This window comes from Jaculus jaculus, chromosome 11 (assembly GCF_020740685.1).
Source record: "Jaculus jaculus isolate mJacJac1 chromosome 11, mJacJac1.mat.Y.cur, whole genome shotgun sequence".
Lineage (NCBI taxonomy): Eukaryota > Metazoa > Chordata > Mammalia > Rodentia > Dipodidae > Jaculus > Jaculus jaculus.
The window spans coordinates 38,047,156-38,071,245 of record NC_059112.1 but is presented as its reverse complement, the minus strand read 5'-3'; the positions used below and the strand labels follow the sequence as shown (position 1 = coordinate 38,071,245).

The window sequence follows — 24,090 nt, the reverse complement described above, 5'->3', positions numbered from 1 at the left end:
CCCCGTTTTCTGTGGAATGAAGAAGAAAAGGCTGCTGAAGGCCTGGAAATGCAAGGGTTGGAGCTTCCAAAAGGGCATTGCACAGGTGGGAGAAGGCAGCATCTGTCTCTGACTTGGGGTCTAGGGGTTCATGAGGCTTCCCTTAGCCTTGTCATAAAGGGGCTTTGCCAGGAGGGCAGTTTGCAATCCACATTCTAAGGAACCCAGCAAAGCCAAGAAAGGAGACAATTTCTTCCTTAGAGGTAGGTGGGGAGAGAGAGCAAAGATGTTGTTTGCGGTCTAGGGTGAGTTGTCGTGAGGTGGGGATGAGGAGAAAGCCCAGGTACCTCAGTTGGGTTAAAGAACTCAATATCCCTTAGATCTGAGAAACTTAAGAAGTTTGTTGGCATGTAGTTGAGATAGAGAAAGGGAGGGTGAGCAGAGCAAAAGATTATCTACATATTGTTAAAGTATGCTGGGCGATCCAGGAACAAAAGATCAGTGGATAGAGCGTGACCAAATAGGTGAGGGCTGTCTCCAAAACCCTGGGTAAGGACAGTCCAGGTGAGTTGAGAGGCAATGAGTATCAGGGTCCTCCCAGGTAAAAGCGAAGAGATTGTAGGAACTGGGGTGGAAGGATGGAGAATAAGGCTTTTTGAGGTCAAGAACTGAAAATGAGTAGTGGGGGAGGAGATGTGAGAGAGGAGAGTATAGGGTTGGGGACTACTGGATGAATGGGCATAATAGCAGCATTGACTAGGCACAAGTCTTGGACTAAGTGGTAGGTCCTGTCAGGTTTGAAAACAGGCAAGATTGGAATATTGCAAGGAGAGTGAGTGGGGCAAAGGAGTCCAGTTTGGAGCAAGTGAGAAATAATAGGTTTGAGACTGTGGCCATGTTTAAGTGAGATTGGGTTTTGAGGGTGGCAGGGAAAGGACATGGGTCTTTGAGTCCAATGAGGATAGGCATGTGATGAGAGGCTAGTACCAGTGAGGAAGTGTCCCACACCCTGGGATTAACTTCAGAGGCAGGGAGGGGGAAACCTGGATCCTTTGTAAGGGAGGGATGGGCATGAGCAGGAGGATAGGGTATGAGTGATAAGTTAGAGAGAGAGAGAGAGAGATTTTCCATAAGATCTCAACCCAGGAGAGGAACAGGACAAGAGAGTATTATGAGTAATGAATGGGAGAGAGGAGTGTCCCAGATTACATAGGGTAAGGGGGGAGTGACACATGGGGAGTAGGATAGGCCATCAATATCCAATACAGAGATGTGCGAGGGAAAAGTCTTACCATAGTACGATGGCAGGACTGACCAACTGGCCCCCATATGGATTACAAGTGAGACAGGCCTTCCTGTCAGCTGGATTGTGACCCTGGGCTCCTCTATTGTGATATGGAGAGTATTGGTGGGAGCTGAGGTCCCAGGGCACTGTCAATCTTCAGTTTTCAATCTTTGGCCGCCAAGCCCAGAAGATCAGTGATTGGCTCTCTTGGGGGAAGAGGGGAAGGGACTGGCCTACCTTGTGGAGGCAAAGAAGGACAGTCAACCTTCCAGTGTCCAGTAAGCCCGTAGTGAGGACAGGGTCCTGGTGGTGGACATTGGCTGCAGCACGGTTTTGCCCAGGGGCCAGTGTGGCTGCACTTGAAGCAGGGTTTTGGTGGTAAGCGTTGTGGCCCCATTGTCTTCTTTGGAGGAGGCCCCAGGGCTGCAGTCAGGATTTAGAACTGCTGTCTATCTCTGGCCATTCTCTCAGTCCATTCCTGGTCCTCTCTGTTATTAAGAACTTGAAATGCCAGGTCAAGCAGATCTTCCTGAGGGATTTGAGGGCCCTTTCCTAAGCATTTACATTTTTCCTTATGTCAGGGACAGATTGAGACAGGAAATGGGTATTGAGAACTATCATGTTCTCTTAGGAAGCAGGGTTGAGGCAAGAGTGTTGGGTGAGTGCCTCAGTTAGGTGTCCCAGAAACTCAGCTGATTTTTAAAAATTTTTTTTGTTTATTATTATTTATTTATTTGAGAGCAACAGAGAAAGAGGAAGAGAGAGAGGGTGCGGAGAGAGAGAGGGAGAGAGAATGGGTGCACCAGGGCCTCCAGCCACTGCAAACAAACTCCAGATGCATGTGCCCCCTTGTGCATCTGGTTAACGTGGGTCCTGGGGAATTGAGCCTGGAACCGGGGTCCTTAGGCTTCACAGGCAAGTGCTTAACTGCTAAGCCATCTCTCCAGCCCTCAGCTGGATTTTCATTAGGCCTGTGGGTAAGCATTCAGAGTATGTCAAAATTGACAGACTTATGGGATGCCTCTTGGAGGCCAGCCAGGAGGCAAAGAATCATTTTATCATGGGCCACCCTTCTGGGGGAGTTAGTGGGTGCATGGTACTCCCAGTCAGGGTCCTTTCTGGGGACAGCAAGCATCCCCACTGGGAAAGTGTTATCGGTTAAGTGAGCCTCATCAGTTTGGGCCTTTGAGACACGTTCTCATTCATCAGGAGTGAGAGTGGAGGAAAGAACTATAAAGAGATCATGCCAGGTTAGGTCATAGGCCTGGTTGAGATAGCATGGAGACAGAACAGGAGACAGATGAAGGGAGGGAGGAGGGGTGTAGGCATTAGGCAGGGGTCAGGAGAGGGAGCCAGAGGAGGGAGTTGGAGGAGCTGTTGGAGTCTTGTCATGTATGGCATTGAAGTTGAGAGTAGTGGGTGAGGATGAGTTTGGGGGAAGGGTTGAATTAAAGCACATTTCTGAGACCTTGGCTAGAAGTACCTGGTGAGAAGAGCAGATAGAGCAGAGAGAAGGTTGTGTATGCAGAGTGAAGAATGCTTGGTTATAGGGTATTTTGGACCACTTGCCTGTACATGGGCAGTTGAGAGTTTGGAAATCAAAAGTACCATGTCAGGCCATTTGGACCCATTGTCCAGCTTATATTGTGGCCAGGCAAAGTTGCAGAGAAAGATCAGATGATGCGGCTTGATGTCGTCCAAGAGTCGTAGAGGCTTTAAGTTCTTAAGGAGACAGGCCGGGGTAGTAGAAAGTGGTTTGGAGGTTTTATTTCCCATCAAAGCATGAGAGTATAGTGTAAGGTTTGGGAGTGACCAAGACCACTCTGAGGCAAAGATGAAAACTTTTATTTGGGAAAAGCACAAGTTGTCAGGACTGACTCTCAAGAGTGAAGCACAGCCAACTTGAGATTCCAGATAGTGGGCTATATATGACTCTTCAGTTGGGGGAAGGTGAGGAAGGGGAAAAGAACTTCTTTGTTCTTTACATTAGCCATTTCAGATAGCTAGGGTATGAGACCAGAAGTGACCAGGTGACAGGAAGATAAGGAGGCAGGAAACCTAGACCTAGGGCATTGTTCAGCAAGGAAGGTATAATGGCTGGGTGGTTCCTTGAGGAATGTGGATAACCTTACTTCCTTATGTCTCTGTCTCCCTCCTGCTGTCCTCGGTGACTCCATTTTGGGAGCCCACCTGACCTAACATATAGTCAAAGGGCTAGTGAGAGGAGACAGAAAAAGAGCAAGACAAGGGTGGGAGGAAGAAACCAGGGCTTAAGCTGAGTTTACACAAAACACCAATATGACCCCCTGGCCTGCTATGGTGAATGGAGCTTGCACCTCCCATGTGGGAAGAGGCTGTACAGGTCCCAACTTTTGGCTTTTTAGCCTGTTAGTGGGCAAGGCAGGCAACTGTGCTCTTGATGGCATAAGCAGCTGGCAGTGAAAGATGAGACCTCAGGAGGTGGAGGGAGAGGAAAGAGGAGGAAGAGTGTCCCGAGATGGTGAAACTGAACCAAAAGGCATCCCTTAGGGTATGATAGACCATAGAGTGAGAGACCTGAGGTGTTGAGAGTGCATCTTTCTTGAGACCTGGGGTTGAGGCCCAAAAGTGGGCAAGGGGTGTACCTGGCATCTGGCACGGCTTCCAGAAGGAGGGATTAAACCTGAGAACAAGCCAACTGGAGAGGGACACTTACTGAGAAGGAAGAAGGAGAGAGGAAGGGAAGAAGAGAGAGGGGGAATTGTGGTGGGTGTGAAAGCTGGTATCAGGCAGAGAAACTATGACCTGGGGGCATTGTTAGGCAAGAAAGGGATAATGGCTGGGCAGTTTCTTGAGGAATGTGGATAATCCACTTCCTTCTGTTTCTGTTGCCATTCTGCTGTCCTTAGTGACTCCATCTTGGGAGCCTATCCTGGTCTAACAATGGGGATGTATGAATATCATTGGAATTGATAAAAACTATGGGAACTTTTAAAAGTTGGATGAACGCATTGCATTTTACATCATGTATGGTTATCAGTTTATGGGAGCCAGGGGCGGAATGTGGTGGTTTGATTCAGGTGTCCCCCATAAACTTAGGTGTTCTGGATGCTATGTTCCCCAGCTGATGGAAATTGGAAATTAAATAAATTAAATTGAAAATTAAATTAGAGGTGATGTATTGTTGGGGGTGGGTTTATGGATGTTATAGCCAGTTTTCCCATGCCAGTGCATGGCACATTTTCCTGTTGTTCACCTGATGTAGCCAGAAAGTGATGTCCCTCTGCTTATGCCATTGTTTTCCCTGTAATCATGGAGTTTCTACTCAAGTCTGTAAAACAAAATACCCCCCCCCCTTTTTTTCCCCAAAAGCTGCTCTTGGCTTGGTGATTTCTGCCAGCAATGTGAATCTGACTGCAACAATGATTATCTAGAAGAAAAGCACTTAAATCGTTATTTCAGTTACTAACTGAATAGACATTTTTTTTCCAGGTTTTTTTTTTTTTTTTGGTTTTTCGAGATAGTCTCACTCTAGCTCAGGCTGACCTGGAATTCACTATGTAGTCTCAGGGTGGCCTTGAACTCATGGCAGTCCTCCTACCTCTGCCTCCCGAGGGCTGGGTGAATAGATTTCTTTAAATGAAACATTTGATTGTCCAAAAATATTGTTATTTATATATATTCATATATATTGTTATTCACAAAATTCATGTTCTAAATACTTGGCAGATATTTTTCCAAAAAAATGAGCAAACTTTTAGGAAAGGCATTATATATGTCAACACAAGAAACATACCTCTCACCTCAAAGGGAATAAGAGACTGTTTATTCTGGAGCCAAATATGAGTGACCATGGCCTGAGAACAGAGATTTAGCCTACTCCAAATTCCATGTTCCAATGAGTTAACAAGTTCATGAAGGTTTTATAGTTACAGAATAAAAGAAAGTCATAAATCAAGGCACTTTTCAAATACATTGGCTAACTATCAGGTAGGTGGGTTGCAGCAAAGTGGAGAAATCTCCACCATAGGCCTCAGATGCTGTCTGATGACATTTTTAGCCAATAGGTTGGTGGAAACTGGGGTCTGTTCTTGCATTTCAAAGATGATTACATCTGATCAATTGATAGTCATCAGGATATTAGTTCTGACACAGGGCTGGGCTATTAAGGGGCTAAAGGCAGCCCAAGGTAATGTGGCTCTGACTTGCAATATTCCATCTCTCTGTGATCACAGGAGCTTTATCAGTCCATTCAGCCTTGCTGGAAGTAGGTGCAGCAGATACATCTGTTTTCTGGGAACTTTAGTTCACATGTGCCATCAGAGAAATATTTCAAGCTTTAAATAAACATTAGATTTTTGACACTGTGTAGTTGCTACTTTTGACTTGATGGCCTCAATATTTAAATTTTTAATGAAATTCTTGATAATATTAATAAATGTTATTTTTTGGTATTATTTAGTGAAATGCCTCAAATGCTTAATTTAAGTAACCAGTATTTGAACATGAATAATATTCCACATTCACATGCAGGTAAAAAGATCAAAGTCCAAGGCAGACAGACCAGTGCTGCTTTTCTGTTGTAGACTCTGAAAAATTTATTGCTGTTAGATTATATAAAACACTAACTTTTTGTAAGGTACTATTTAACACATTTTGGTATGGTCTTAAAGGAGAATATTTCCAATTATCTTAAAGGGTAATAAAATTCTCCTTCATTGCCAGTTACTTTACATGTATCTGTGAGTCTAGATTGTGTGTGTGTGTGTGTGTGTGTGTGTGTGTGTGTGTGTGTGTGTAAGTCATGTTTTTATCTGTTGGGACATTTTATATATGAGGATGTGAACATGTGTATGCATGTGGAGGTCAGATGTTGACTTCAAGTGTCTCACTTGAACCCAGAGTGCACCAATTTGACTAGTCTAGCTAGCCAGCTTGCCCCAAGGCTCCATCCATGCCCTGTACCTCCTGAGCACTGGGTTACGAGTGGGCTATCATGCCCACATAGCATTTACGTGGGTAACAAGGATCTGAACTTCAGTCCTCACTTTTGTGGTTTATATACTGACCCATTTCTCCAGACTGAAGGCTGTTTTAATTTCATGTAATCCACTAAAACAAGTGCCAAAGATTAAATACCATGGAGTAGTACAGAGTCCAATAGCTGTCATCCTAATTTATATACTGAAAATGTTTGCAAGAAAATAATACAGTGCTTCCTCTTATACATTTTTGTTTTTCAAAATACAGTTGTGTTAAATAGATATGTTTAGGTTAATATATAATGGGTTTATGATTGTTACTTTAAAATTAATTGGATTTATTTTATTGTTATAGAATACACATAGACTGGAATTTACCACTTAACCTAAGGTATACAGCTCTTTGGCATTAAGTACATTTACACTGTGGTCAACCATCATCCACCTCTAGAACTTTTTAAAAATCATTCCAGACTAAAACTAGTAACTTATTAAATGGCACTCCATACCCTCCCTTTCCCTGACAATCACCATTCTACTTGCTGTGTCTGAGTTTGACTACTCTGGATATAAATAGCATTATATGGTGTGTGTCATTTTGTGACTATTTCATGTGGCATGATGCCTTCAAGTTCCTCCCTGTTATAGCATGTGTCAGAAATTCCTTTGAAAAGACTGAATGGTATTCCATTGTATGCATATATACACAACATTTTACATATCCACTCACCCATCTGTAGACATTTGTTTCTACCTTTGGACTATTGTGAATTATGCTGCGTGAACATTAATATACAAGTGTGTGTATGTTCTTTCAGTTCTTTGGGCCTGTACTCAGCAGTAGATTTCTTGCATCATATGGAAGTTATATTCTTTACTTTTAAAGGAACCACTATGATAATAAACAATTACTTTAATTGTTCCAGTTTAATTTATAGTACTTTCACATCACATATAATTCACATAAGCCAAACATCCTAGAGTCCCCACACACTTTTAAGAGCATAAGCACCCTGAGATAGAGAGGTTGAGAGCCAGTATTCTAGAGTGAAAAAAAATAAAATAGGTCTGTTGGGGGCTGCAGCAACAGAAGGTCAAATTGAGTGAGCTTCTGCGCAGAGAACGGCAGGTGGTTAGAAGACTGGTATACGAAGATAATCTGAAGAAGCTGGGAACAGATGTGGCCTTGGAAAAAAGCCACTCCAGGGCAGTTGCAATGGGTATTATTGAAATATCTGTCACCAAAAGGCGTTACGCTTACTTGCTGCCACCCTAGGGTGGTAGGAATGGTGGTAGCAGTTGTTGAGGAATAAGGAAGGGCTATATAACAAGTAACTAAGAGATGGTATTGACAAGAAAGGGATATGAATCATTTCTAATTTGGAAAGCTAGTTTAGTTTTGTTAAGTTTCAGGTTCTCAACCAGGAAATTACTTGGAGAGGGAGCTGGGCTTTAAATGGCTATTTGATGCAGAAGGACTTTATGTAGTCCTTTCTAACCCTGTAGTGAGAAGTGGACAGTATTAGGCCTTGTCAAAGTAATGAAGGAATCTTTGGATCCTTTCTGGGCCCATGCCATCTATGCTCTGTGGTCTCCCTTGGAGGATTTGGCCCCAGCTTACCTCCTTATCCCTGGGCAGCTGCTCCTTCAGCTGCTATGCTTCTCCAGTTTCCTTTACTCACCAGGATCAGAACCAAAGATTGCTTGTACCAGGGTTTTGCTTAAGACTCTTCTAGTAGGAATAGAAACTGTGTGTTTGGGTGTGTGTGTGGGGGGGGCTGCACATGTGTGCATGCGTCTGTGTTGAGAGGAGATGAGCATGTGTTTTAGATATACAGAAGGGTAGTTATCACAATCAGTGAATAAGGAGGTGGAGGATGAGGATTTGAGGAGGGTCACAGCTACAAATTTCCCATACTGTTTTACTAGAGGATTGTATTTTAGCTCTTGCAAGGAGCTAACAGCATTAGGTTTAAAAGACTTAACTTTTGCTGCAGGTATTTTTAAAGGCTTTCACTCCAACCCCTATGCCATTTTCTATGCTAAGCTGTTGCTGGTAGCTAGTCCCCTGCCATCTGAGAACATCTTATATTTATAATACAACTTTATTTCTATTGGACTACATAGCCTAGAAGTTACTTTGAAACTGTTCTAGTTGATCTCTACAATAACTTAGTTTAGCTGCTGTTTTCCCTATTAAAGAAAAGAGAAACCAAAATGCAGAGATGACTTAAGTGAACTAGTGAGCAATGATAATTTCAGATCTTCTGATGCCAAAGCCCATGCTTTTGTGTCCCATTAGTTTCTAGGTGCTACCTCTTACACTGAGGATTATGAATAATTCTTTTCACTTCAATATTCAATTTAAAATGACAAGAAGCAGCACACTTCCCAGTGCATTAAGTATCCTGTTTAGTGGACAGTCCACTACTCTGTTTCTAAATGAATTTGTCTTTGAGGGGATTCTAGAACCAAACAGCTTCTTCTTTTCTCTTGTGGATTGCTTACAAATGGGTTGTTGTGTGCAAGGATGTAATTCTGCACGGGACTTTTAAAATATCTGCGCCTGCACGTGCTTGCTCGTGGCACGTTGTAAAATGAGGATGCAGCAGCAGGTGTGCCGGGTGTGGTGGTATGCAAACAAGTTCCAGCGTGCATGTACAGTGCAGCTGCTCTCCTGGAGAGGCGCCACACACTGTGCGATTTGCACACCATGCCGTTGGAAGACCATGAAGTGTGCAGTTGAGCAGTTGGCTCAGAAATGCTAGTTGATTTTTGTATATGGAATAAAGAATTTTGGATATATTTTCAAAATAAAAATTTCTAACTCATCTTTTCTGCATCAATTTAATTTGAGAATGTGCCGAGATTGCTTGGAAATCCATTAGAAATAGTAATTTCTCTGTAAACTAGGATTCTTCTCTATATTGTGTACCCAGGACAAAATACAGGAATAAATTGGATATAACTTAACCGTATCAAGGAAAAGCTATATCTTTTAAATATTAATCATGATTTAGTGAGAGAAGCTTATTGTTCTTATTTGATAGTCAGGACTCCTTCAGTGTGTTTGTATGTGTTTTGTACAGCCGTTTTCCTAATAGTGTTTAGATTTCATTTTCCAATAGCATCATGCTACTCAATCATGGGTCAGGACTAGTATGTAGTACCATGCTATGCCTTGTTACTGCCCTGATCACCGCTCTCTCTCTCATGTGTGTGTCCCTCTTGTCTACTAGGCAGACACTCACCACATCCCAAGCTTACTGCCCTTCTTTTTATTGTCCAACCGCTGACAATAATTAGCTTGGATGATTAGTGAGCTCAGTTTGCTTTAAGGATAAAAAATATATCTAGGAGGCCTAACAATCTTGAAATAGTGAAAATGTTTAGAAAGCATAATCTGCCTTTTCTCTTTAAATTGTGCTGTGAATCATTTACAAATGCAAGCTAGTAAAAGAAAGGGAAGGAAGGAAAAGTTTATTTCCATTTGCTGTGGTCATTTTGAATAATGGGCAAAGATTTTACAGCTTTTAAAATGTTTCCAGGGAATAACAGGCTGGAAATCATTTTGCTCAGTAAAATAATTTTGTGAAGTTCCTTATTTATTTCTGGAGAAAACTGGCTGAAATGATAGAATATGGAATGGTCAATATAATTTTGTTCAACAACAGTTGCTGCCAGGGTAGTACTTGAGATGCAAAGATGAAGACAGCCTGTCTTTGTCCTTAAGTGCATGGTCTAGTCATCCGGATGAACAGTGACTAGTGCTCCATTGTGTTTTGGCACAATGCTCTCTGTCCTTGCTGGAGCAGCTGGGGAAGTAGTATTTGGGGGATGTTTCTAGAAGCTATTTGCTAGGGAGGTGAGGGAGCATTTGCATCTGAAGAAACGATAAGCAAAAGCTTAGAGGTCTTCAAGGACTTGATATTTGGGGAATCATTGAATATGGCTTACTGTGACTAGGTAGTTCAATATGTGAGAAAACTGAGGGCACTTTTAACTTCGTAGATCAGCAGCAGATGAATGTACAGGGATGAATAAGGACACGCTGTAAAGGGCTATGGATGTCTGAAATTCCAGCTTCCTGTGTATGTGTGGAGAGTCACAGTCATGACAGGCTTACATTTACTGAATAAAAAAATACCAGGGAGCATTTTGGAAAAGAGAGGCATTCATTCATTCATTCATTCAACATTTATTATGCATCCAATATTTGAGAATAACCAATCTAAACACTTAGGATACAATGGTGAAAAAAGACAGATATTTTCCCTAGTGGAGCCTGCCACTAAATAATATATACCAATAAACATAGTAAATAAATTAATTACACATTACAGTACAAGGTAATAAATGCAATAAAGGCATAAAATGGAGTAAGGGGTTTGTACATGCCAGGCAGGGGATGGTTGTAATTTAAGGAAGGTCACAACACATCAGTTCTGAAGCATTTGCAGTAATCCAAGTAAGTGATGAAGACTTGATTGCAGGTGAAACTTTAAAATGGGTAATAGGAATCAGTGGGGATAAATACTTCTTTTTAATCTTCTTATTGTAAAATTTAAAGAAAAATGAGTGTATTTAAGTCTGTAATGTATGGTTTTAAGATGAATACTTGGTAACAACCACCAGGGGAAGAAGTAAAGCTGTGTCACACCAGAAGTTCCGTTCTGCCCCATTCCAGTTACAAAGCCCTCCTTCCTGTCTGCCTGATGCGTGTGGATCTCCTCTGGGATAGCTTAGCCATGTCAACTGACAATATTTGTTATGTCTTCTGAGTCTTTAATGTGTAATTCTCTCCCTTTCCTTTGTTTTTCTTTCCACTTTATCAGCTGAAAAACTGATATTGGGATTTCCCGTAGGCTGAGTTTTTCTGATTATAAATGAATGGGACAGCTCTCCCTGTTCTGTCCTTTATGTGACTGGCACTTGGTATCTGGGCCCAGGGCTTCATCAAACTCAGGTGTCATCCTTTTGGCATAACTCTTTGTAGAAGAGTGATCTTTTCTTGAAAAGCTCATACTTTTTGGAAAATCTTGAGTGTTAATAGCTGTTTTTGCTCAATGCCTAGAATTAGTAGTTCATTGGGGGTTGCAAGATTGTGACATTCTAATGAGTTCTGCTTTAGTTTTTAGTCACCATACATTTTAAAGTGAATTCCCTACACTTGCTCTTTGGTTATTAAGTTATACAATGCCTATAGAAAAGCCAAGCTCACTGCCTTATCTTTCACTGTGTACACATATATCAGCCCCCCTTGCATCTCTCTACATCTTTCTGTAAAGATACTAAAACTGTAAGGCCCTCTGGCTTTGGTTTATCATAGCTGGTTGTATTTTAGGTTTTAGTGAGCTAGAACTTCATTTTGTTGTAAATATTTTCCTTGAGATGTTGGTTTTACCATATAGTCTGTTTTATGTGGAAGTCAGGGAGGTTTGAAAAAAAAAGAAAAAGTTAGAACCACCAGCTCTTACCTTTCCTGAAGGCAATTGAGTCTTAGAAGAGTTACAGAGTTGAGAATAACTTTTACAGTAGTTTTGAAATTTCTGTCTTGGAAATTTGTCTGGCATGTGGTAATATCACTGAAAATTTAAAGTGAGAGAAAAGGAGCAAGGTGATAATAAGTGGAATATGAGAGCAATTTTTGATTTCTTAGGTTTGGAATACTTATGAAATAGCCTGAAAGTAATAGAAATATCTTAAGAACCATGCTTGTGGAATTTCATAGGGAGAGATAAGTGATAAAAGATCTGCACATTAAGGATAATCAAAGCCATCACAAGTAGGAAAAATATGTATTTCTGGCCAAGAGTGCAGTGTGAAAATCTTTACAATATAGAGCATACATTTGAATAAAGAGATATTAGTAATAGGTATTTATAAATCAGTTTATGTATTTTTATAATTATGTACAGTACATGTATACATCTGAGGAGCAGTCAAAAGAGAAAGTCACCATCCAAAGATACATTCACATTGATGCATGGGATGCTTTGGTCATTAGGTATAGATGTCTTATATGCTGAATGTACTAGCAAGAGAATGAATTTGTAAACCCCAAGTGATTTTTTTTTTTTACCCAAGGCCCTCAATGAAGATGTTTGGTACCCATAAACTATAAGATTCTATATTTTGAGCAGACTGTGGTTTGCTATTATAGGCCTTATATTTTAAGAGCAGTTGAGAAAGCCATCTCCCTCAAACTAGTACAGGCATTTCTAAGGTGCCTTAAACCTCAAAAGTATCTTTCAAACACATTTGGATATTTCTTTCTACAAATATTATTAGTGTAAGGTTTGGAAGTGAACAAGACCATACAAACCACTCTGAGGCAAAGATGAAAGCTTTTAGGTGGGTGTGGTGGTGCATGCCTTTAATCCCAGCACTCAGGAGACAGAGGTAGGAGGATCGCTGTGAGTTCGAGGCCACCCTGAGACTACATAGAGAATTCCAGGTCAGCCTGAGCTAAAAGTGAGACCCAACCTCATAAAACCAAAAAAAAAAAAAAAAAAAAAAAGATGAAAGCTTTTGTTTGGGAAAAGCACTAGCTGCCAGGGCTGACTCACAAGAGAGGAGGACAGCCAACCTGAATTTTCAGGTAGTGGGCTTTATAGGGCTTTTTTAGTTGGGGGAAGGTGAGGATGGGAAAAGAACTCCTTTGCTAAATTGAATAAAAAAGTTCCTCTAGGGAAAATCATTATTTAGCCATGTAAAATAGCTAGGGTGTGAGACCAGAACAGTGACCAGGTGACTTATGAGATAAGGGGGCAGGAAACCATGATCTGGGGGCATTGTTAGGCAAGGAAGGGATAATGGCTGGGTGGTTTCTTGAGGAATGTGGATAATCCACTTCCTTATGCCTCTGTCCTATTCTGCTGTCCTTGGAAACTCCAGTTTGGGAGCCCATCCTGACCTAACAATTAGCATTACATACCAACCCCAATTTTACTTTGACTTCTGTCTTTTCTTTTTTTTTTTTTTTTTCCTTCTTATCCAAAAAACTAGGCCTGCCTTCAGAGACCTGAGATTAGACTTGAATCACTAAAAGAAGATATTAAGGAATTCTTTAAAATATCAGGTTTGTAATTTCTTTCCTGAATTCCTTAAACATCCTCATACTTTCCACTTCTATTTCAAAACTGTTACAGGTATAGCTGAATGGGCTTCTATTTGGAGGAAATTAGGACCATCATGCATTTCAATAAAATTGTGCAATAGTTCAGGAACACTGGAGAAGTGGTTGCTTTGCAATAATAGACTATCTTCTTAGTAAAAATATCTCCCTGATGTGGCTAACATATTCTTAGTTAAATAAATTGTCTTTTCATTTTCAATTGTGATGTTTTCCCTCCTATATTATTTTAATATTTATGTTTTCAAAAGGAAATAAAAAATCTTAAGTTTTTTTTTTTTTTTTTTTTACGACCAGAGAGATTCCCTATACTACCACCCCTTGCATGTGGGAAACTGACATTGAATGGTAGCATCTCATCATACTCCCATTGTCTATATTAATGACTAATTAGCTGCAATGTCTGCTTGTGATCTGTCTTGATTTGGTACTAGACTATTTCATGTCCTTCCGTCTTGTCATATTCATTATGGCATCTGTAGAATGATATTCAAAGATATTGGCATTCATTTATCACTTAGATAGTGGAAGATAATTGCATAGGAAATAATTCCTTGACACCAGTTTATATAGCACTTGGCAGCTGAAAAATTGTTTCAAAACTAAATCCAATGCCAAATCTCTAGTGAATTAAATTTCATTGTGATGCATATTTATAGCAGAAATGAGTGTTAACATGTTCTTTTTCCTCCCTAAAAACAGGCTGGGAAAAGAAACTTCAGAATGCTGTTTACAGTGAACTGAATGTGTGAGTTTTTCTGATCTGTATTGAGATACTAATTTGTTTAGCTATATCTATTTTGTAAGTAATACAATTAGTATTAGCATGCATACTCATTGTATTCTTAGTTATCATTAGCATGTTTATAACATTTTGAGTAAAATAATGCAAAAACTAACTACAGTCTTGCTGTGAAGAAATAATAAATAGATGGATTTTTCAGTCTACCAAAATTTTTATATCAATAATTTATTTATATAGTATAATTAGTCACTAGGGTATTTTTTAAATATTTAAGATAACTGAAGCTTATCAGCATTCCTTTTACTATTGCAATTCAGGATATTTTTACTCCTATATTTACAAGCTGATCATTCTAAATGTTACTTTTTTGTAAAATTATTGGTGTTCTTAAGAACCTCAATGTTTTGATTGGTTGAGATTTACCATCAGTGCTTATACAGGCACATGGAGCTATTTGCCACTACAAAGCATATAAATCCAGATTGTTGGCTTTTGTGGTTTATTCAATACCCTATTGCCCACCCATGACTTATTGAGCATTTATTGTGCCTATCCTGTGCTAGACACTTGGAGCTTCTATAGGAAACTTAATGAAGCTCCCGCTGTCATGCAGTTCAGTTAATAGAGTTTTTACACCTGTTCTACTGTTCCCACTTGAACTACCTCTAATGTTCTCTAGTTTCTAAACCTCCCATTTCCAATTTTCCCTGTCTAATCTACCATTAATTGGGAAATGAGATGATCTGGTTTAACCAGACTGTTTCTAAAGTAGATCAGATGAAGATCAGATGCATACTTTAAATATACCTTTTTTTTTTCCTTTCAAGTTAGCTTTTGTTTCTTTGCTTACTACACATCTTCCAAGTTGGTGTGAGTTCTTTCTATTTTTGTTGTTGTTGGTTTTTCTAGATAGGCTCTCACTCTAGCCCAGACTAACCTGGAATTCACTATGTTGTCTCAGGGTGGCCTCTAACTCGCAGTGCTTCTCCTACCTCTGGCTCCTGAGTGCTAGGATTAAAAATGTGTGCCACCATGCCCAGCCTGGTGTAAATTCTTAGATAACATCAGGTCTAAGTCTGTCTATTAATTAAAGTGGGCTGACTATAGCTTTGGCAGTTCTAGTAACAAAGAATAGATGCTCATCTCAATGAGTAAGGTTTTAAATTTACAAGCTGAGATCTAGATGCCTGCTGTGTATAATTCCAGATGCTAAATTTTCAATCTGAGATTTTACTAATGATTTCTATATTTTTGTGATCAAGATCAAATGAATTCCTGATACTAGTTTTGTGTGACAGACTTTGTATTTTCACTTGATGGCAGGGACTGTCTCTTATTATCATATCTTCAATGTCCCACATGATAGAACTTTAAATTTTTAATAACTAGTTGAGGTTTTTGAAGGAGCTCAGTAACAGTATCGTCTTATTGGGTTCTAAACATAAGGAGAATTAAGATAAAACTAAATGGTACATGGGAGAGGAAATTATGCTTGTATTACTGATAAAGACTAAGCAAGGGGACATAGGTCCCTGTGAGAGCAAAATGAGCCCCTGAGCAGCACTGCAGGGTGAGTGTTCCCAGGCCGGGCACATGGATTTGGACATGGTGAGCACACTCCACTTATTCTTCCAAGCCTTGACATCTGGCTGAGACATCATGTCTACCTTAACACAGTGAGCAAAGCCAGGCAAGAGCTGAGAATATTATGGCACGGAGCTCTTTATAAGTAATACAATTAGTATTAGTATGTGTACTCATTAAATTCTTAGTTCTCATCAGTATGATTATAACATTTTGAGTAAAATAATGTAAAAATCACTGCAGTCTTACTTGAGAAGAAATAATGAATAGATGGGGTGGGAAAAGCATTTACCCTGGTGGGTCAGCAGAATGAAGTGGACTTGGCATGTTCCTTTGCATTTTCTGTAGCAGCTGCCATTAGAAAAATGCATAGAGAAAGCAAAATATAAGAAGGAGGATTTGTCAGGTGGTGTTTAGTAACCTAGGGGAACATATACCTACAAATAAAGTACCTCATTTTACTTGGTTTTTTAACGTTTCAAAGATTTTAGATTCTCCTTTTAACTTTTTACTGACAATTTTCATAAATGTACATATCATATTTTGATCATAATCCCCTGCCGCTACCTTCTTTTATACCTCCACCGCATCCTCTTTCTACTGAACTCCCCCTTCCCTGCTACTGTCTCTCTTCCATTTTGATGTTTGTCTTTTTCTTTTCTTTATTTGCCCTCCTTTGCTATCTCTATTGCTGGGCTCAGTATTGTGCAGGTCTGGTGTAGGTAACCACAGCCACTGTGAGATCTTGAATGCAGTGGCCAGTTCATGTCTGGCAGTCAGCATTCTGAAGGAAGTAGTCCTCCCCATCCTCTGGCCTTACATTCTTTCTGCCCTTTCTTGTGCTGTTTCCCTGAGCCTTGGAGGGAATGACAGAGATGTGCCATTTAGCACTGAATACTCAACGCCACTTATTCTCAGCACTTTGAGGAATTTAACAAATACAGCAGAAGATTTTCTGTATTTTGTTGTTGACATGAAATGTGTTACCCTCATCTAGATTAGTTAGCTCCTCCTACAATAGGTTGTAAACTTTGTTTAGTTATCTTTTCCATTCACTTAAAATTAGTTACATGTTTACTGTTGTGTTAATAACTGTTTAGTGTTATATTAAAGTTACATTGCTCACAGTGCTTTTTTTTTTAACCAGACACTATGCTAAGCACCATGTATTCATTGGCTTATTTAATGTAATCTTTGGGGCTGAAGATACAACTTAGTGATAGAACACCTGACTTGCATGTACAAGGCCCTAGGTTCAATCCCCAGTACTTCAAAATAAAAGTTCATATGTAGTCTTCATAATGACCCTACGAAGTAGAATTTATTACCATCATCATTTTACAGAAGAGAAAACTGAGGCTTAGACCATGTCTCAGTCTGCTTTGTGCTGCAGTAAGAGAATACCTAGCAGTTACTTCAGTGGTCCCTGTGGTGTGAATGCTTGCCCTCTCCAAAAGGCTCAATTTTAATTGCCATTTCAGCAATCTTATATGTGACCATGAGATCTTTCCTCTTACAGGCGGGACTGGTGTTGTTACAAAAGGCCAAGTGTGTCCTGTTATGCCTTCTTTCCTTCTACCATAGCTCTTACAGGCGGGATTGGTGGTGTTAGAAAAGGATGACTTCAACCTGTTATGCCCTCTCTCCTTCTACCATGGCTCTTGGCAGATGCTGGCACCTTGATAATGCATATTTTGGGCTCTAGACTATTTCTTAGAAATAGCCCATTAGCTTGATGTAATGCCACACACCTGTAATCCCAGCACTTGGTAGACAGAAGCAGGATCACAGCATGTTTGAAGCCAACTCAGAAACATAGCAAGTTACAGTCCAGCCAGGGCTACATAGTGAGACCAGATCCCAGACCACATCCCACAAATTACCCATTACTATGCAAATTTTATTAGGTCCTAGCATCTGTGCAAGCCCATGGAACTGCTAATACTCTATTTCACTTATAACATGGACTACGGAGGTAAGTGACATCTCAAGAGAATTCTGTGTCCAGGCTCGTGTGGAATACTTAGTTGCCTCTTCTTGCTTCTAGGTATCCGTTACCTAGTCATCCTGCCGCATCCCCTGAGCATCTTAAGGAGCCACTGGTATACATGAGGAAAGCACAGGTTGGCTATTATTCATTTTCATTTTATCTCTCCACACCACGTAATGTAATTCAGAGAAGATAGTCATTGATGTCAGGAGCATATATTATTCATTATTCAAAAGATTGGTCAAGAGTGACTTAAGTGATGTTAATTGTTCTTGCATTTTCTTCCTTTTCACTTTCAGTAACTAAGGCTCATACCTATTCATCTGTAGTGATTCTGGAAAAACAAACAAACAAAAATAAAAAACATTGTGTCATTATGGCCCTCCTTTAAAATATGTTAAAAATCTTGCACGACAATGTATTTCTCATGATACTGAAAGGATGAAATAAGCTAACATTTTCTTTTAAAATTCTGTTCCCTGAAGCCAGCGTTACTGATACTATATTTAAGATATATTTGTGCACTCACTTGGGCAGCACGTATACTAAGATTGGAATGATGCAGAGAAGGTTAGCATGACCCCTGAGCAAGGAAGACATGCAAATTCATGAAGCATTCTATAGCTTTGGAGAAATGGCTTGGCAGTCAAGGTACTTGCTGGAGAAGCCAAAAGATCCAGGTTTGATTTCCCAGTTCCCACATAAAGCCAGATGCACAAGGTGTTGCAAGTGTCTGGAATTTGTTTGTAGTGGCTAGAAGTCCTGGCATACCCATTCTCTCTCTCTCTCTCTCTCTCTCTCTCTCTCTCTCTCTCTCTCTCTCTTTCCTTCTCAAATAAAAAAATAAATAAAATTATGTATATGTGTATACATATGTAATTTGATCTCATATATTTGCTTTCAGGCAGGGGAGATGACTCAGTGGATAAAGTCCTTGCTGAATAACTCTGAGTACCCAAGTTCAGATACCTAGATTCCATTTAAAAGCCGGAATCAATAGTGTGCCTCTATAACGCAGTGTGTCTACAGGCAGAAGAGATGCAAATACAGGAGGATTTCCCAGAAGTTCACAAATTCACAAATGGAGTAGAGTTGTGAACAACCATGAGAGATCTCTCTCTCTCTGTCTCTCTTTGTTTCTCTCTCATGCACATATATCAAATAAATAAATAAAAATATAAAAATGTGTCTTTGCTCTTACAGCCAGATGTTTACTAATAGGCTGACAACAACAAAAAATCATTTTCAAAAAAGTAAAATAATAAAGCTGGGCGTTGTGGCACACGCCTTTAGTCCCAGCACTAGGGAGACAGAGGTAGGAGGTTCACTGTGAGCTCAAGGCCACCTTGAGACTCCATAGTGAATTCCAGGTCAGCCTGGGCTAGAGTAAGACCCTACCTCGAAAAACCAAACATAAAATAAAATAAAATAATTTAAACAGCAAAACTACAAGAATCGATTAAATTACAAAATCAGGAAGCCCTGTCACCTGCTGCAGACTCTGTTCTTCAGCTGGGCACAAGCTTGCCCACCTCTGTTTAGCACAATGTGTCTACAGACCTTGCTCAGAGTCTGGCTGAGGCTCTTTGGGCCGCATAGTCAGGGTTGGCCTCTGCTGTGCAGCAAGAGCTCAAAGTAAGATTTTTACATTTTTTTTATTATGAAAAAATTTTAAACATATCCTAAAAAACTCATCATTCAGCAGCAACAGCTATCAGATATCATGCTGCATTGATCTGACATGTCCATGGCAATGCATGCTCCACAGGCTTTAAAAATCTTTTATTTTCATTAAAACAGCCCTCAAAATTAGATGGTGAAATGAGGCAATATAAAAAAGCCATGGAAATTTTGAGTAAATAGGTAATGTATTTCTAGGCAGCATGTCTTAGGGCCACATTATCCAATTTTCATAAAAACACAATAGTTGAATAACATGTATTAAAGAATTGTGTGGCTTTTTAGTGTAAAGGTTTCAACTCACAAAATAAAAATAAAAAAGCTGAGTATGATGGCTCACGCCTTTAATCCTAGCACTGGAGAGGCAGAGGTATGAGGATCCCCATGAGTTCAAGGCCACTCTGAGACTACATTGTGAGTTCCAGGTCATCCTGGGCTAGAGTGAGAACCTAACTTGAGAAACAAACAAACAAACAAACAAAAAAGAATGTAGGGTCTAAATATTTTTGGAACTTTCTAAAAAGCATAGAAAATAACATGTCTTAGAATGTTAATAATAAGAAACAAAGCACAAAGGTTGGCTTTCTCCAGTGACTGAAAGAAGAGATAGACAAGCAAATAATAGCCCATTCTTGAAGCCTCTGCTAGTTGCTGACACTGGATGTAAATAGTATATAGACATATTGTGTATAAAGTGGCATTTCTCTGTTTTCATACTCTCCCACTAATTCAGGCATTGGCAGACTATAGTCTGTAGGTTGAAACTAGCTTGCCTTCTATTTTTATAAGACTTGCAAACTACAAGTTTAAAAATTATTTTTAACGGGTTGAAAACTCAAAGTAAGAATAATGTGAAAACAGTGTCCTATATACTACTGATACAGCCCCAGTTGAACAGGGACAAGATAAATATTAGTGGAGGTACCCTGAATTCTCATTCTTTATTGGTAGACGTGTCAAGTGATACAACCACTTTGGAAAAAAATCTGAGTTTTATATGCAAATAAACATCCTATGTACTGTGACTGACACTTTCTTTTTCCAGGGATTTATCTACAATAAGAATAAAAACGTACCTACAAATAAGTTTTGCAGAAGAATTTTCATGACATTTCTATTCCTATGAACCCCAAATTGGGCAGCTTAAATATCTATCATTTGCAGAATAAAAATTATATATAAACTACACAGAAATAAAGATAAACAAACTATTGATACACAATATGAATAATACTGTGAATAATATGAATAAATCTCAAAGTCTTATAGTAAGTCAAAATCAATCTTACACAAACAGAATGGGGAAATTAATCTATGATAGAGATTTTTCAGAAGGATTACCTCTGAAGGCTTGAGGGTGGAGATTTTCAGGAAGAAACATGAGGGAATTTGCTGGCTTTGCTGGTCATGTTAGTGTCTTGTTATGGTTTAGGTTGTGCCTGTGTGTATGTGTGTGTGTGTGTGTGTGCTTGACCTCATGGAGGGAAACACTTACAGTTAAACATTTTGTTGTATGTAAAATTAACCAAAATGAGCTCCAAAATACTAGACTCTAGTTATAAAAGTATGTTGTAGTATTTGGGGGAGACTGTAATGAGGTTTTCAATTTATTTTGAAATACATATAAAAATAGGTTTTTAAATGGAAAGGGATGAATGGATGGTTAGACAAATGCTAAATAAGAATAGTAAAATGTTAATAGAATTCAGCTGATGAGTATTCAGATATCCACTAAATTATCTTTCACGTGTGTGTGTGTACGTATGCATGTATGAGTGTTGGCATACATGTGCACATGTATGTGTGGATGTCAGAGGACAACTCTGGATACTCGTCTTTATCTTGAACCTTGATTTTGAAGTCTTCTGTCTCATATTCATTACTGCATTCACTAGCTGCCTTGTGAGCTTCTCCTGTGGAAACCTCTCTTCTTGCCATAGGTTTGCTTTCATTACAGATGCCCACTATAACAACATTATGTGGTTTCTGGGGATCCAAACTTTGGTACTCACACTTATGGGGCAAGTGTTATTATTTTTTCACATCTTTATGTATGTGTGGAAATTTTTATAATAAGCTACAAGGCCTAAAAAATTAATTATAAGCATATCTTGTTACAGAAAAATTATAGGAATTATTAATATATATTTTATTAGAAATATTTATGCTTAATCATTTATATATTGTCTATGGTTCTTTTTCCATTATGACATATTTAAATAGTTGCAGTAGAGTCCTTGTGGCCTGCAAAGCCTAAAATATTTACTATTTCCTTTTACAGAAGATCTGCCAACTTTCCTCTAAATTATTCATGTGTTAAGAGCAGTGGCTGTGCTTTCTACACTTAGCATATAGCATAGTTCTCAGCCCAGTGAGCATTCTGAATAGTTATTGACTTAATTTACCTGATTCTTTATCCATGCTCATATGAATTGTCCCCTTCTATTAGTCACACATTTTGTCACTGAGACTAATACCTGCAAGAACAACTACAAGGAGGAAAGATTTATTGTAGCAGATAGTTTGAGGGGTTTCAGTCTATAGTCCTCCAGCTCCATTGTTTCTGTGATATGTTGGAGGAGAGAACATTTTGGTGGAACAGTGAGGAGGAGCAGATATGTTTATCTCATGGTAAGCAGAAAGTGGAGAGAAGGAGAAGGGCCAGGAATGAGATATATCTTTCTGGAGCATGCTGTCAGTGACCTACTTCCTCCAATAAGGGTCTGCTTCCTACTTTTACCACCTCCCAAAAATAGTAGAATAACCCACTGATAAGTCAGTTACTCCACCCACATGTTTCAAAAGCTTCTGGACCCTGTGGTCAGGTTTTGTCACAGCAGTAACCCTACTCCTGGTACCAGTTTTCTGTGTTATACTTTTCACTACTGAAATAATATACTAAGAGGAGGAAAGATTCATTATGACTCACAGTTTCAGAAGCTTCAGTTCACCATCATTTGGTTTCATAGTTTCTGTGCTATGATGAGGCAGAAGAAAATCACTGCAGCAGGACAAGAGGGCCAAAGAGGATGAAGGAGGCAGGAAACAAGACTTTTCTTTATAGATCATGCCCCAAGTTGACTGCTTCCTCTAACTAGTCCTTGACTTTTCACCATGTCCTAATATTGCCATTGTATTTTAAACCCACTAAGGGATTAATTCGATTAATTCACTGATTAAGTTAGAGGCCCTAAGATCAAATCAACTCCCCAAAACCATCAGCTGGGAAATAATACACAAGCCTGTGGGAGATTTCCTATTCAAATCATATGAGTTCCATCAGTTAATGTCTACAAGTATTCCTGGATTTGTTCTCCATGGGAGAGCCCATTTTCAGTTCCCTGTCCTTTTAGCAGCTCTCTCTAGTTTGCTTGAAACCTTCCCAGCATTCTTTCGTCTTTTTCCTTGTGCTTCACAATCTCTTACTCCTTCAGACATCTATAGTGTCTGACTTTCTAGTCTTCAACCTACTGTCACTTGTACTGCCTACTGTCTCTTCTCACATAGTCAACTACATTTTTGGGGGGCAAGGGGGAGAGAATCACAAAATTCTGTTAATCACTAGTGTAGATTCATTTATGTAACTTTTAGCAGATTATTTTTCTGGTAGCTATACTTTTATTTATTTATAGATATCTTCTTTCCATTTAGTTTGTTCCAAAATGTCCACATGTGCATGGATTCCAATTCTGCCAGTATGTCATTTATTTTAACGTTTTTCACTTTCCTCAGTGTTCTGATGGTCTCATTTAAGATTCTAGAGTGAGCTTCCCTCTTCTTTGATGTCACATTTTGTTTTGCCTTAATCCTTCATGATCACTGGCTGTTGGACATTGCTTTTGTGTGATCAATTGCAGAAAGTCTAAATGAGCATCTCTTCCGGACTTCTTTACTTCTGTCTATAGATCACCATCAATAGTATAATAATTTTGACTTGAAATATCATTTAATTCAGTTTTCTTTATCTGAATCATCACTGAGTTTTACTTTTTCTGTCATGTCATAGTTTTTCTTTTCATTACCAAGGCTATTACCACATTGACATTGATAATGATGTTGTTGGCAATGAAAACTTTTATTGAGCACTTACTCAGATATTGAGCTTTAATTTACATTCTTGTCTCATTTTTTGAATATTTTTATTTATTAGAAAGAGAGAAAGATAAAGAGGGAGGGAGGGAGGGAGAGAGAGAGAGAGAAAGACAGAGAGAGAGAGAGGGAGAGAGAGAGAGAGAGAGAGAGAGAGAGAGAGAGAGAGAGAGAGAGAGAGAAAGAATGGATGCACCAGGGACTCCAGCCACTGCAAATGAACTCCAGATGCACACACCACATTGTGCATCTGGCTTACGTGGGTACTGGGGAATCGATCCTTGAAACAGGATCCTTAGGCTTCACAGGCTTACCCACTGAGCCATTTCTCCAGCTCTCTTGTCTCATTTTTATACCTCTCAACTTTCTATCTCTCTCTCTCCATCTCCTTATATATACTCTTAGCAGTATTAACTTTAATTGAAAGCAAATGAGTCTTTGTAATATATTCCTCCAGTAGCTTCCAGTTTCTTAGAGAATTAAATTCCTACTCTAAAGCTCAACATTCAGAAAGTTTGACCCCAGTTTCCTCTTCCTTAATACCCATTTCTGCTGTCATATAACTGTCCTTTTGCTCATCTAAATGAATCATTTTGTCTTTTCTCCTGCATCATTAACACATTTTAAATTTTGTTTTCCTGT

At 39.3% G+C, this 24,090-nt stretch overlaps 1 protein-coding gene and 1 non-coding gene across 4 annotated transcripts in view; both read left to right on the top strand.

Annotated features, from left to right (window-relative positions):
• The window catches only part of Tbc1d19 (TBC1 domain family member 19), a 170,399-nt gene that overhangs the window by 28,271 nt on the left and 118,038 nt on the right, over positions 1-24,090 (top strand). For 2 of the 3 annotated variants that reach the window (XM_045130142.1, XM_004656101.3), the window contains exons 2-4: positions 13,234-13,306; positions 14,063-14,108; positions 17,737-17,812. In XM_045130142.1, the coding sequence (XP_044986077.1) occupies positions 13,234-13,306; positions 14,063-14,108; positions 17,737-17,812 (195 nt within the window). The remainder of the gene's footprint in view (positions 1-13,233; positions 13,307-14,062; positions 14,109-17,736; positions 17,813-24,090) is intronic. The other variant, XM_045130143.1, reaches the window with a different exon arrangement.
• On the top strand, positions 18,199-18,307 carry LOC123453415. Its single transcript, XR_006632808.1, has one exon. It is a non-coding gene; the product is annotated as a U6 spliceosomal RNA (small nuclear RNA).